We start from the raw sequence: 15,228 nt of genomic DNA on the forward strand, positions 1-15,228 counted from the left end.
AGATTAATTGGCTCTATACATGTGTGTTTATTTCTGGGCTCTCTGTTCTGTTCCACTGGTTTGTTTTTATGCCAGTGCTATACCGTTTTGATTATCAGCTTTGCAATATAGTTTGAAATCAGGAAGTGTGGTGCCTTCAGCTTTGTTTTCTTTCTCAAGATCGTATTGGCTATTTGGTGACTTTTACGATTCCACACGAGTTTTGGGATTTTTTTCTATTTCTGTGAAAAATGCCACAACTGGAATTTTGATGGGAATTCATACAGGGATCACTCTGAATCTATAGATCTGTAATTCTAAATGGAAGATAATTAGGGCAGTAAACAAGGTAGTGGAGGTGGCAGGAGAACTCTGAGTGGTTGAAGTATGGAAGCATAGAGGCTCACCAAGGGCCTGAGCACTGACAGTGCAAACTGAGGAGAGGGTTTCCTGAGGAGGGTAATCTTACGTGTGATGCCTTAAAGAGGAGGACACAGGAAGTCTGGCCGGTGACATTACCTAACCATAAACAATTAAGTGCAACAGATGTGTTTTGAGTACAGGTGTATTTTTCCCTAAGTGCTAGCAAAGAGGCATATTCACAGCAGATACTCAAAAGTGACTAAATGTAGTGGAATTAGGGGAAAAAAAAGGAGACTGAATTCCATCCTCAAGAGCTGGTATCTGACGTTATCAATTTAAAGTTAACACAGGATTCTGGAACCAGAACTAAGATTTCAGGAAGCTGATCTATACTACTACATGTGAGAAGTAAGACAGAGGTCAAGAACTGGAGAGTTGTGGGGCACCTGGTGGCTCAGTCAGGTAAGCGTCTGACTCTTGATTTTGGGTCAGGTCGTGATCTCATGGGTTGTGAGACTGAGCCGTGGGCATTAGCACAGTGCATGGAGTGCATGCAGCCTGCTTAATATTCTCTCTCACTTTCTGCCCTCCTTTCCCCCCCGCCCCCCCAAGTTGCTTGTGCTCTGGGAGCTCTCTCTCTTACTCTCAAAAAAAAAAAAAGAATCACTGAGATGTTCACAGTGAGGTGACACACAAAGAGTTTGAGCTATGGCTTTAGGAGGAAAAAGAAAAGACAACCAAATTCCCTACTAACTACAGAACTGAAAAGTATCTACCCTGTATGCATGATGGTGATTTTGTTTCCTAAATTCTGCAATAATTATATTGTGTCTTGACCATATGCTCCAATTAACAGCCATAAATAGGATGTGGATAAAAATATGAATCACCTCTTAACTGTCACCCACTTTTTCAAATAAAGCAATTTTTATAAACTTAGCATACCTGCAGATGTTCATAAATGTGCAAAGAAATTCCACTTAGAAACTTCTGTTACTCAATAGGGTCAAGGCTTCAAAAAGGACCAGTTTCTATAAACTGTCAGGAAATACTTCTGAGGATAGACCAAAGGCAACTACTAAACCTGAATAAATATTTAGTAAAAATGTTTCAAAAAGTAACTTGTATGTTTACTATTATTCAGGTGCAATGTTCACATGTATGTGCTGACCTATACTTGTGATCAGATTTGGAATGTTGGTATATAGCATCCCTACTCAGGACTGTTACAGACTAAATGTTTGTGTCCCTTAAAATTCCTTTTTTTGGGGGGCGCCTGGGTGGCTCAGTTGTTAAGCATCTGCCTTCGGCTCAGGGTATGATCCCAAGATCCTGGGATCGAGCCCCGCCATCGGGCTCTCTGCTCCGCGGGAAGCCTGCTTCTCCCTCTCCCTCTCCCCCTGTTTGTGTTCCCTCTCTCGCTTTGTCTCTGTCAAATAAATAAATTTAAAAATCTAAAAAAAAAAAAAAAAAATTCCTTTTTTTTTAAGATTTTATTTATTTATTTGACAGAGAGAGAGAGAGACAGAGACAGAGACAGAGGGAGAGCACATACAGCAGCAGAGGGAGAGGGAGAAGCAGACTCCCCACTGAACAGGGAGCTTGACGTGGGACTTGATCCCAGGAGCCTGGGATAATGACCTGAGCTGAAGGCAGACTTAACCAATTGAGCCACCCAGGCACCCATGTCCCTTAAAATTCTTATATTGAAGCCCTAACCGCCATGAGAGATAGGGCCTTTGGGAGTTAATTAGGATTAAAGGTGGCCATAAGGTTGGGGCCCTCATGATGGGATTAGTGGCCTTGTAAGGAGAGATATCAGAGAGCTTCCTGGAGCACATGAAATCATTTTCTCTCCTTCTCTGTCATATGAGGACACAAAGAGAAAGAGGGCACTTGCAAGTCAGGAAGGCTCTCCCCAAAACCTAACCATGCTGAAACCCTAATGTTGGGCCTGTAGCCTCCAGACTATGAGAAAATAAATTCCTGTTAATCAAGCTACCTAATCTACAGTTTCTCTTATGGCAATGATAAAAAGCAAAATGTAAATACCAAATTATTTTTAAATTCCAGTATTTTTTTTACAGGTTTTGTTTTAAAGAATGGTTTTAGATTTACAGAAAATTTGAACAGATTAGTACAGAGAGTTCCCGTATCACCTGCTCCTTTCTCCCTCCCTCCCCACACACGATTTCCCCTATCATTAGATGCTCAGTAAGATGCTCATACCATAGGAGAGGCATACCAGAAACAGGAGCAAACCAAAGCCACAGCCACTTCTCTCCCACCTCAGATTAGCTAAGGGTCATGCTTGGGACAAACAGCCCTTAAATGGAATGCCTACAGAGAAGTGAAGTTATATTTTTCTTTCTTAGAAGAGTGAGAATGCTGAATTTTCATATGTTAGGCGCAGGTAATTTGCAGCTACCTGGTGCTACTTTCTCCATTTAAAGGCCTCCAGGAGTCTACCAATGGAGTCATGGCTCTCTCCCCAGCTCCGAAGTTCCTCTAGGTCTGGCCCTGCCCAGCACTAGCAGACCTATTGAATCTCTCTCCCTGTTGTGCTACGTCTTCTGCCTGTTAAACCTCTGCACTCCCCATAGCCCCCGGATCCAAATTCTACTCAACTGTTGGAACCTGTCTACTCCACAAAGCCTTTTCAAACCCATACCGTGTTCTTTCCTTTGTTTATTTCCCAAATAGCCACATGATCAGCAGGCCAGAGTTTATCACTCAATCATTCTCCAAAATTTAGGGTAGGAGCCTCTTTAGAGTAAGGACCATGGCTTACGATATTTTTTCCTCCACCATTCCTCTTAGTACAGCCCTGGAAATATAGTGCTTGATCAATAAATATATAGTTGATTACTAGTTGGTCCACAGAGAAGGCAATTTTAGACAATTGTTTGATCTACTCAAATTTTTAGAGAAAACTACCTGCAGAAAATAAAAAGGAGTTTAAAAATCCTAAAATTACCAAAACGTGGCAGCATGGGCCCAATGCCACAGCAGAGGTTTCCAATGGTGTAACTCTTAACCTTAGCAGACTTCCGAGACACATGAACACCCACTCGCTGTAAAGGAAAGGAGATGTTAATAAAGACATACCGTCTGAGGTTATAAGAATCTTCTTGCCTTTGGGGACCAAAACATGTCCAGCATGACTGATAACCCAAACTGGAAAGCATCGGTTTATTGAGGAGTACAAAGCCTTTGCAAATGGTACATAAAAGGCAGAAAAACCTGGATTACCTAAGAAAAGAAACACAGACCTTAGTTAACTAAAGCAATAAGCTCACATAAGATATGCAGAGTGGAAAAGAACGATTTATTTGACCTCACACTTTCTTCTACAAATCTACTAACATTTATACATACACTTCAATTTTAATATCCTTTATATCTTAAGTCTGGGAATGATCACTCAGAAAATTTCTGCTCCTGCTTCGTTCCCCAATGGTTTCAAGATAAATTCTTCCTCCCTATTCTTCAGCTTAATAAATGGAACCACCAATCCTAAACCTAATACTCAAGTCCTAACACCAGGAGTCACTCTTGGTTTCTCCCTGTTTTTCACATCCAATTCACTAATAAGTCCTGTCAACTTTGTTTCCAAAATAGATCTCACATCTTATGCATCTCATGTCTCTCCATTAGTATTACCACTTTGAGTTTCCTGCAGCAGCCTCCTCATGGGCCTTCTATCTACTCTTGTCCCCTGGGAGCCCATTCTGCAGGGTGCCCAGAAAGATAACTTCAAACTTCAACTCATAGCAGTATCCTAATTTAAACACCTCTCAGTGGCTTCCCATTATCATCCTAGTAGTTCAAAGTCATTATAATCCTGTCTCTAAAGCCCTTCAAGATTTTATTGTGCTCAGTTAGCAAGCCACATGAAAACAAATCAGTGTAAGAATCATTCACAAACAGTACTTTGAGTTTACTGAGGTTTCCTCATCATTTATAACAAGTACTTATATTATAAGCAGATGTATAGTTTCACCTTTTGGGAAAGAGACCACCAACTAATACATACAGACTTTTCTTGTGTATATACAGAAGGTATTTTTTTTTTTTTAAAGATTTTATTTATTTATTTGACAGAGAGAGACACAGCGAGAGAGGGAACACAAGCAGGGGGAGTGGGAGAGGGAGAAGCAGGCTCCCTGCAGAGCAGGGAGCCCGATGCGGGACTCGATCCCAGGACCCTGGGATCATGACCTGAGCTGAAGGCAGTCGCTTAACCAACTGAGCCACCCAGGCGCCCTACAGAAGGTATTTTTGACATGGGTTTGCTATAGAGAAATGGAATGAATAATGACCTTTTAGAAAAAGAGTCAATCTGATACATCTTTAGGGGAAAAGACAGTGAAATGGGGCTTTCATCCTGCAATCATCATCTGTATAATGCTCTCAGATACTGGTCCACTTTCATCAATATCAATTTGCCAATCAATTTATTATTTCTTCATGCTATTAGGTTTTCTCCTCTTTGCAATCACATGACATAGTTTTGCTGCACTGATTGAACCTCTGCCACCCTTGTCAAATGACACTGATTTCTTCATTACCTGCATCTTTCAGTGTCCTAGACAGGCAAAGAAGCAAAGTGGTTAAGGGCATAAGCTCTGGAGCCAGACTGTGTGAGGTCGAATCCTGGCTTTGCTACTTACCAAGTGTGTGACCTTCGGCAAGTTACCTAACCTCTCTGGGTCTTAGCTTCTTCGTCCACAAGATGAGGATAATAATCAACTACGTCACTTAAGAACTAAGTGAATTAACATATGTAAAGTACTTAAACACTGCCTGATACACAAGTGCTGCACAAATGTTGGCTCTTCAGACTTGTCATGTCTAGCCGTGATGGTAATAAATGGCCTTATCACTCATATTGCTATTTTGCTTCTGTTGCATTCTGACCTACTAACCCATGCTCCAAATTTCTTTTTGTTATTGTGCTAGTGTCATCTTTGTTAAATAGCACAGAAACTTCCTCAAACACAGTAATATGCTCCCTGGTTGGCTGACTGACATGGGGCAGCTTGAGGAGGAGGAGGAGAGGAGGGGTATATAGCACTGGGGCTGTAACATCCGTGGTGGATGTGGATAGCATTGTTTCGTGTTTTATATCTAAATCTTCAGTAGGTCTGGAATATTTTTGAGTATAAAGTACAAAGTAGCAATCCAACTTCGTTCCAAGTGATTAGCCAAGTGTCCCCTGGGAGCTTGTGGCCTTGTAAGGAGAGATTATTATATAATCTCTAGATTATTATATAGATTATTATATAATCTATTCTTTCTGCATTGATTTGAAATGTCTTCTGAACTTAACACTGAATTTTTACATTAGCTCGCTAATTCTTTTTTTTTTTTAAGATATTATTTATTTGACAGAGAGATAGAGAGAGAGCACAAGTAGGCAGAGTGGCAGGCAGAGGGAGAGGGAGAAGCAGGCTCTCCACTGAGCAGGGAGCCGGGTGTGGGGCTCGATCCCAGGACCCCAGGATCATGAACTGAGTCGAAGGCAGCCGCTTAACTGACTGAGCCACCCAGGCCCCCCTAGCTTGCTAATTCTGATTCCAAATAATTCCACTTATTTTTTTCCTTTTCTCCTCTGCCAGTGCCATACTGTCTTGATTACTATCTCGGGTATTTATTTATTTATTTATTTATTAATGTTTCAGTAACTGACAGGGCAAGTCCCTTCTCTTAATTTTTCCCCCTAGATTTTCTAGGCTGGTCTCATAACCTTTAGAATTACTTTCACCAGCTTCAATTTTTAAAAATCTTTTTGGAATTCTGACTGAAATTTCATCTCATTTATACATTAACTTAGAAAGATTTGATTTTTTTACATTACTGAGTATAATCTTTTAGGAATGGGTCATGTCTCATTCAAATGTTTTATGTCTCTCACAAAGTTTTACAGTGGTTTTCATATGGCTAGAAAATAATAACAGTCCACATTTTATTTTTTTAAATTTTATTTATTTATTTGAGAGAGAGAGAGAAAGAGAGAGCAAGCAGGGGAGGGGCAGAGGGAGAGGAAGAGAGAGTCTGAAGAAGACTCTCCGCTGAGTGTGGATCCCGATGCAGGGCTTGATCTCCTGACCCTGAGATCATGACCTGAGCTGAAATCACAAGTTGGACGCTCAACCAACTGAGCCACCCAGGCACTCCTAGTCCACATTTTAAAGTGCTATATGTTATTACATGCCAGGCAGCATTTAAGTGTTTTGCACGTATTAACTCATTTAGTCCTCCCATGAGGTAGTACTATTCTTATTGCCATTGTATGGATGAGGAAACTGAGGCACAAGGAGGTTAAATAGCTTGCCCAAGATCACACAGATGAAAAGTGCTCAATAAATATTTGATGGCTGGAAGAATACACAAAAGAAAATAGTAATAATGAATTTAAAAAAAGAGCATAAATTACCTGGTTTAGGATCTTCTGCATACCTTTAGTTAATCTTACAAAAGGCCCACAAAGTAGCTGGCATTATCATTAGGGGTAATGCACGGGCAATCACTTGCACAATACTTGGCACATAGTAAGTGCTGAATAAATGGTAGCTATTATTGCTAACATTATTATTACATATTTATTTTTATTGAATAAATTTGACATGTGACATTCTGTGGTTTAAGGTGTACAGCATGTTAAAACTGGTTTCAGAAGAATCCATAGGTAACAACTACATGATTTAGATGCAATCATTATGATGAGTTACAATATGAAACTGAAGAGTACTAGCTAATGAACTGCTATAAAACAATGTTTTCTCCCTATCTCTGGGTTCTGAGTTCTTTCCCTTAATGACTATAAGATCTTAAGCTTTCTTGTTCACCATTTTATCATCATTAAGTAAATGATAATGTCAACTACTCCATTCTGATTTCATTCTAGTCAGTGCTATAGCTTCTTTTGTATATTCTTTTAGCTATCAGTTATTTATTGACCACTTACTACATGGAAGTCACTGTGTCAGGCACAGGATAGATAAAGGTCTTTTTGTAATTCATATTCTAGTAGGAAAATATATACACATAACTTAATAAGTAAATAAGATAACTCAAGAGTGTGATAACTTCTATGAGGGAAATAAACAGCGTGTGATAGAGAAGGGAAGAAATTACGGTGGCCTGAGAAAAATGTCTGAGGAGGTGGCATTTAGCTACGACTGAAAAGATGAAAACAAATAAACCTTGTAAAAATGTGAGGTAGGAGACCAGAATAGGGGAAGAACAGGTGCAAAGGCCCTCAAGCAATGAAGAGCTTGGCTCCAGAAGAAACAGAAGAGTCCACAATGGCCAGTAAGTAACATGAAGATCCAACTTACAACTGAGATAGAAGTGGAAAACGTAACACACTATTTAAAGGTCATTGCATACTTCGCCATGTAAATATTATGGTTTATGTTACACTTTATGAGCCATGAACTTAATTTCTTGGTTAGGAAACAACAAAAGATTGAAAAGGGTCTTGTTTATGCAACTAAAATCAGATACACACACATGCATGCATGTATATTTGTATCTTCAGGTGTAGGGATGTTTGAAAACATTCCAATATAAAAATGCTAGTAAAACACTTCATCAAAGCATATCAAAATGTGTTATAAACACATACTTGACTGAACATATAGTCAAATGCCTGAGCAACATATAACAGAGGCTGCAGTGACCATCTCTAGACCCCAATTGTCAATAAACTCTAACTATTCAACGTTGCAACTGCAGACTTATACCTTCCAGTTAATCTTGTAAGGGACAAAAACTGCCACATATAAAGTTAATGTGGCACAGCATCTATACAGAAGGCTGTCAGGTGGACAGAACTTTGGGCTTACCTAAGGAGCCTTGTCCGTTCCATTTCCAATCACTATACTCCATACAAGACACAATTCATGACTCTATTATACCCAGATGACTCCTTGAGAGTTATAATGACTCAGTATGTTCTAGAGTGAGTTCTCAAATTGGTTTCCTTTGCTCATGTCCCTATTTAAAGAAAGTCCAAGGATATTGTTACTTAACAAAGACTCTAAAACATAGGTTCACTGGAAAAGATGAAATTAAAAGTTCCTCAATCTGTGGATTCTAATAAATCACTCCTCATTATCATTACCAACTTAAAAGTAATTGATTAATTTTGCTAAGTACTGTCATCCTAATTTTCCCCACAGTATAAATAGACTCAGCCCAAATACAAAATACAGTTCTGAATTCCAAAAACTAATGAGCAGCACCAGCCTACAGCTCCCATGAACTCCAAGAAAAAGGGCCAAGGGCAGCAATGAGAATAGAAGGACAAACATGAAAGAACACTAAGAAACTAAGTATCATCTGAAAATGTCAAAGCATTATAAAACAGCGACACCATAAAACTACAAATGTTTTAAGTTTCCCTTTCTCCACCAGGTCTTCACTGAATGCTCCCTCTATCTACCTCTTCGTCATATGTTAAACCTGGCCCTCCCCTACCACGGACTCTTCCTTTCACGCCTGTGTAGTACAGCAGGCACTCTTCTCTAACACCTCTTTCGCTTCAAGGAGAGCAAAGACTTCTGCAACACAGGGTTCCCCTTACCGAGGGCACGTGAGTGAGTGAATGAGCACCTCTGAGTGGGGAAGCACAGTGAGCAATCAGCTCCACTTACTAATCCATTTTAATGTAACAACCTCTCTGCCTCCATTTCCATTTATCAACTGTTTAGTCATTCTCACACATTCCCCGAAAACCTTGATCCTTAAATGACAGTTTCACTTGCCATTCCATGTCAGGAGATTTTAAATTCCAGGTGGATTCACTGAGCCAACATCTTTGTCTCGTAACTCATTACCTTGATCAAATTCAAAGAACTTCAGGTACATTAAGCTTATACAATGAGCTACGCCCTAGATCAGTGGTGTGCATATCACAATCCTCTGGAGGGTTTGTTAAAACAGAGGCTGCTCCAACCCCAGAGTTTCTGGTTCAAAAGGTCTACAATGGGGCCCCAGAACCTGCATATCTAGGGAGTTCTCGGATGATACTGCTAGTCCCGACCCCAACTTTAAGAATCACAGGCTTAGATTTTCTCATTACTCAGAAATGGTTAACATTCAAACCATTCTCACTCTGATAGGCCTTCTACTCTTTCAGATCTCACTCCCAATACACCAGCTATTCCATCACAGTGCTGCTCAGAATTTGTCTACTTGGTTTTGGTTGATAATTCTTTTCATCCTACATATCTGCTATTCTCAATGCTGATCATTTTCCTCAGGGCCCTTATCTACCCTCTGCCATACTTATTCTCAACAGATCATCTCAACTCTTAATTAGCAGAGAACACAGAGTTCAGGAGGCACGAACTACTTTACTCCCTCTGACATGCCTTCACGCTTCTCCACTTGAGTAATGAACTTCACCTCCTTCATGCTCGCCTCAGAAGAATATTCCATCTCCGGTCTAAGACAATGTTTCTACTTACTTTCTCAATTCTATACTCTGCCCTGGCCTCAAATCTCTGCTCCATCAAATAGAAGTGTCATGCCTATAATTTCAAACTCTCCCTCGCTGCTAGCAAAGCATATGTATTTTTAATTTTAATAGATGTCAAAAGACTGCTTTCCAAAAAGACTTTTACATCATGGCAGGAGACTGGAAGTTTTATTTCCAGAAGAGGTTAAACGGAAGAGACGTTTTGGATCAGGAATCTTAGGCCAGCTGCAAACAGAAGCACTATACTGAAAAGGGGTTAGATTAATTGTTTACTAAACACTGAAACTCCCAACCTTCTTTCCCTTGTTCAGCCCTGAACATCAGCAAACAGGCTTCCCATCCTCAAACTGGATACTGGAAGATTCCTTCCTGGAAAAACTGAATGACCCAAGAAACAGCTACAGATACTGAAAGCTGGAAATTCTCCAGTGAAATGCTGGGTCCCTACCCAATAACCCTAGCATGAGGATTCCTAGGGTGACCAGCCATCCTGTTTTGCCTAGGGCTGTTGTGGTTTTAGTACCAGAAATCCTGTGTCCTGGAAAATCTCTCAGACTACGATGGTTGGTCACTCTAGGCGCAACTGTAGACAAGTCTCATCACTGAACACAAAGATTTCAATTAGCTGTTTATGTCTTCCTCTGAAAAATGAAAGGGTTACCAAACATTTGAGGAAAAACAAACACTAATGTAAACAAACAGTAAAAACTCTAACAATGCAAGAAGCCAAAGGAAACGATAATGTATGTACCCATGAAACAAGAGACTATAAAAAAAGAAAAAACAGAGCTTTTAGAATTGAAGTATATGAGTTTCAGGCGTAAAAGGGTCCACTAAAGCTTACAGTGGATGAAAAAACATCCACAGCAAGGTACTTTTACTATAAAATTTCAGAATCTTACAACAAAGAAAAGATCTAAAATGTTTTTCCTTGCAGGGGAGCTTCAATCCAAAAAAATAAAAAATCAGAATAATATTGAGACTTCTCAAAACAGCTCTGAACCCTAGAAAACAGCTAAAACGCCCTCTAAATTGTCAGGAAAAATCATCTGCAATCTAGAAGTCTAAAACATTTTCTGACATGATAGATCTTTAAAAGATTACTTCCCATGCACCTATTCTCAGGAAGTTACTAGGAGATGTGCTTAAGCAATAAACCAAGAAATAAGAAAATATGGGATCCAGGAAATGGAATCTAACCCAGGAGGAAAGTAAAAAGAATCCCCAGGATGGCCTGTGCAGCAGACCCACAGGTTAGTTAGTCCAGACTGGAGCCAAAGAACAGAGTTCTGTGAAGGGTATCTCCAAAGAAAGAAAAACACAAAACCTGACTGATTACTCAAATGCAGTAAGAGGATTTTTTTCCCACTTCCTAGACAATAATTTTAGGATAAATAGTGATTCAAAACCAGAAAACTAAGCAAATAAGACAATCATTAACCCAGGGAGAACAAATAAGAAAAAATGTACAAGAAAAGAAATGCTGTGGACCTGAGTGGCTCAGTCGGTTAAGCATCTGCCCTGGGCTCAGGTCATGATCCCAGGGTCTTGGGATGGAGCCCTGTGTCAGACTCCCTGCTCCAGGGGGAGCCTGCTTCTCCCTCTCCTCCCTGCTCGTGCTCTCTATCGCTATCTCTGCCTCTCTCTCAAATAAATAAAATTGTTAAAAAAAAAAAAAAGAAAAGAAATGCAATCATAATACCCCATTGACTTAGCTATATATGATATGATACACATTTAGTTTCGCTTTTAATCTTCCAGGCTGATATAAATATGTTCTAACTCACAATTTTAAAAGCACTTTGAATACCTACAATCAAGCATCTACCCCTACCTAACATTCTATTGATAGTGATCCAGCAAAAGTCACAAATGATTCAGTTGCCAAATCTCAGGATAAATAAATGTTCTACTAAACTTATAATCATCTTGGAGTGAGACAGAAAAAACTATTAAGAAAACTGTCAAAAATGTGATAGTTCTAATTATTCTAAATATTAAGGAATTTTAAATAGTGGATTGCAAAACTATATGTATGGTATACTTCCAATTATGATTTAAAATATATATAACAGACAACATAACATACATAATATAAATGCACAGAAAAAAACCAAAAAGCCCAGCCACTAAAGGACCAACGGTGGTTGTTATCAATGGTTTGAGTAATTTTATTTCCTTCCACAGAGTTTTTTTATATTTATTAATTTCTCTTTAAAATCTGAAAAAGTTATTTTAAGTATCTGTAGAAAGACCCCTCATCCAGATTTTTAAACTTACCTGTAATAATAAAAATAAGCAGCTTAGGCCTATTGGCTCTTGGCTCACTGAAGAGGTTAGTCCAGGGCCCACATTTCAGAACCTGGGTTTCAACTCCACAACATAAAATAAATTCCTCATGTACAGGAACTTCTTCCTTGATTTCCGAGTCCATTTCTAAATAAGAGGAGAAAAACAATATAGTGAGTCGCTAAAATGTAAAGCTTTGGGCCAAAGGCAATATTCAAGAATTTTAAAAAAGGCGAATTTCAACATACACAAGCAAATGCAAGAGGTATAGGACTAGTCAACTATTCTGATTATAGGATCACACACACACACACAAAATTAAAACGAACCGTAAGAGTAAGGAGAAACAGACATGTATGTCTTCAGTGAAGTGAAAGACTAGACAGGAGTGTGACTCGGGATCCGATTAGCCAGGGATGCTGCCTAACATCCTACAGTGCTGAGGGCAGCACTCACAACAAAGAATTAACCAGCCCAAAAAGTCAAAGAGCACCAAGACTGAAAAAACACCCTGCTCTAGTGCTAATGTGCCTGAAGAGTACAGCTTTCTCCAGCATCTGGCTGGCTGCTATGTGTTTCCTCTTTCTCCTGCTCTCTCTTCTGGCAGCAACAGCAACAATACGGCAAGAGTCCCAGATAGCACAGGTGTGTACCTCAGACCAGGGGGCTGCTCCCTGCACCCTCTCCTCAGCCCACAGGCACACTAAAGAACCAGCCACCTGACCACACAGTAGCCTGGAACTGCCCTGCCCAATAGAGCTCTGAGTTGCTTAAGAGGGAACCTTCTCCAGCTGCCCATTCATAGCAGTACCCAAAACAGTGCCCCAACCTCCTCTGACCATGCTTAGCAGCCTCAACTCACCTGCATGGATCCCAGAGTGGTTTACTGTGGCCCTTCCAACAGATGCGCCACCAGTCCAGACCTCACACCTGCACCAGCTCCCTGATTCACTCTGCACAACCTCTCACCAGTCTTGGTTCACCTGCTGACACAGTGACTGTGGACCAGCTTTGGTGCAGGCAACCACCAAATTTCTCTACCACACACCTGCAACCACACCTTCTTCAATGAGATCTAAATCCACATTCTATGTTTGTCCTTTCTTGGGTACTCTCCCTCAGTCCTAGGCTATCTTTATATACAGAGTTTTCTTTATATAGTAATTTTAGAGTTTCTCGTTTTCCACAGATTAGTAATTTCTTAACTATTTAAGTTACTGTGTGGTTTCTGTCTCCTGAATGGATCTAGACTGACATATCTTTCATTGTCTATCCAAATTTTTCTCTTCAAATCTTTGCCATCTTAGATGTAGCTCAATTTCTACTTCCTACTTGAAGTCTCCCCTGAAAATCTCAAATAAAGGAAATCTCCTCTTCCTCTAAACTCATAGCACCTATTGTTATAAGTCAACAATGGTAAAGGTAGCCAGGTAAACTTTACCTAGTCATCTGTACACTTGTTATTCATGTCTCTCCCAGCACAACAGTCAATAAATCTACTGCAAGACCACCCACTCCTCCCCTGACACCCACCTTAAGGTAAACGTAATGGTAGTTAGGATGTAGTGACACCAGAGATTCCACATTCATGGTGATGGTGAGAATGGCCTTTGGGAAGCAATCTGGCAGAAGGGGGCAATATCCATAGGACATAAACTTTGACTCAGCAATTTTGGGGAAACAATTTTAAAAAGGAAATCTAAAATATTTTTCAAAGAATAAATGCATGGAATGCTATTTAAAACACTGAAGAGCTGAAGAACTTCAATGTTCATTAATGGGAGAATGGTTACATAAAATATGATAATTCATTATACAGACACTAAAAATGATATATATGACTCAACGTTCAGGGGGATGCTACAGTTCAATCTTCTGACCACTATTATGTTCAATCAAAACTGCTCAGCTCTGCTAAATGGTGATAATTTATCCATCTGCTTTCTAACATTTCTAAAACCTCACTTCTCTAGTCAGATATTATGTTGCTTCTTTCATTTTCTTCATTATGCCCTTATTAATTTTACCATCATTCTACTGGATTTAGGAATGAGGAAGAAATAAACATATTCTAATCTCCATGTGTGACCAAAAGTCTCTTAAATAAAACTACTTAGAAAATAAAAAAATTCTCACTCAAAACGTGGGAACTCCTCTTCATTCAAAATAAACTGACTAAATAAATAAAAGTATTATCTCACATTTTCTTAAGGACTGATTTTTAGTTTATTAATAAATGTCACTGTAGTCTAATCTCTTAAACTGTCACAAAATACATTATATTTATAAAAGTCTTATGACATTTATAAAACATTGGAAACAATATTAGATTCAGCTGTTCTATACTGCCTTATAGTAGAATACCATCAGAGAAGACACTGGTAGACTGAATACTTGTACCAGAAGAGAATCTAAAGTTATTAACTATATTCAACTCACAAATAGTTAACTTTAAGCAAATGACATCTTGGGAGTTTGATTAGCCACAAAATTAATGAGAATTCAAATAGATATGAAACTCAAACACAGTCTATAGAATTCGGAAAACAAACAAAAAAGTAACTACACCTCTAAAACATCTTAAATAAAATACAACTGAGAAACATGGAGTAAACCTGTATATTATAAAACATCTTTTTATTTTACTTCACTCTTATGTTTCTGAATCCTACACTGCCCCCCAAAAAAACAAAACAAAAAAGGGCAAAGGAAACCTTAGAGTATGAGAATTCAAAATCTTCCCTACCTAAGAATCCACGGTAATTCAGTCTGCAAACAAGTGTCTGATTAAGGGACAATGTGTTCTAATTATATAATAGTGGAGGCTGATGACCCCACCTAACAGCCACAGCCTACAAGCAATCTCCATTGAAATCAGTTTTGATAAACATCAAGACTTAGGCTGGATAAAAACCAAGTGTGGATACAATGTGTACAACTAAGGCGTGCCTTATTTAAATATAGATATTCATCTGCTTATATTGATGACTTTAATTTTATTTAGTAAAAAATTTTTTTCCAATTAAATCTTAAACAAACCAAGACAATATATAAAACAGAAAGCATTTGATCAGTATAAATTTTAGAGGTTCAAATTTATAATATTT

At 39.0% G+C, this 15,228-nt stretch overlaps 1 protein-coding gene across 4 annotated transcripts in view; it reads right to left on the reverse strand.

Annotated features, from left to right (window-relative positions):
* Window positions 1–15,228, reverse strand: part of LDAH (lipid droplet associated hydrolase) — a 112,704-nt gene that overhangs the window by 82,513 nt on the left and 14,963 nt on the right. For all 4 annotated transcript variants that reach the window (XR_004678444.1, XM_035000663.1, XM_035000662.1 and 1 more), the window contains exons 2-3: window positions 12,113–12,268; window positions 3,451–3,594 (exon numbers count right to left, since the gene is read on the reverse strand). Coding sequence is in view for 3 of the 4 variants with exons in the window: in XM_035000663.1 (XP_034856554.1) it covers window positions 3,451–3,594; window positions 12,113–12,266 (298 nt within the window). In the remaining variant the exon portion in view is untranslated. The remainder of the gene's footprint in view (window positions 1–3,450; window positions 3,595–12,112; window positions 12,269–15,228) is intronic.

This window comes from Mirounga leonina, unplaced genomic scaffold (genome assembly GCF_011800145.1).
Source record: "Mirounga leonina isolate KUSES-001 unplaced genomic scaffold, KU_Mleo_1.0 Mir_125, whole genome shotgun sequence".
Classification (NCBI taxonomy): Eukaryota; Metazoa; Chordata; class Mammalia; order Carnivora; family Phocidae; genus Mirounga; species Mirounga leonina.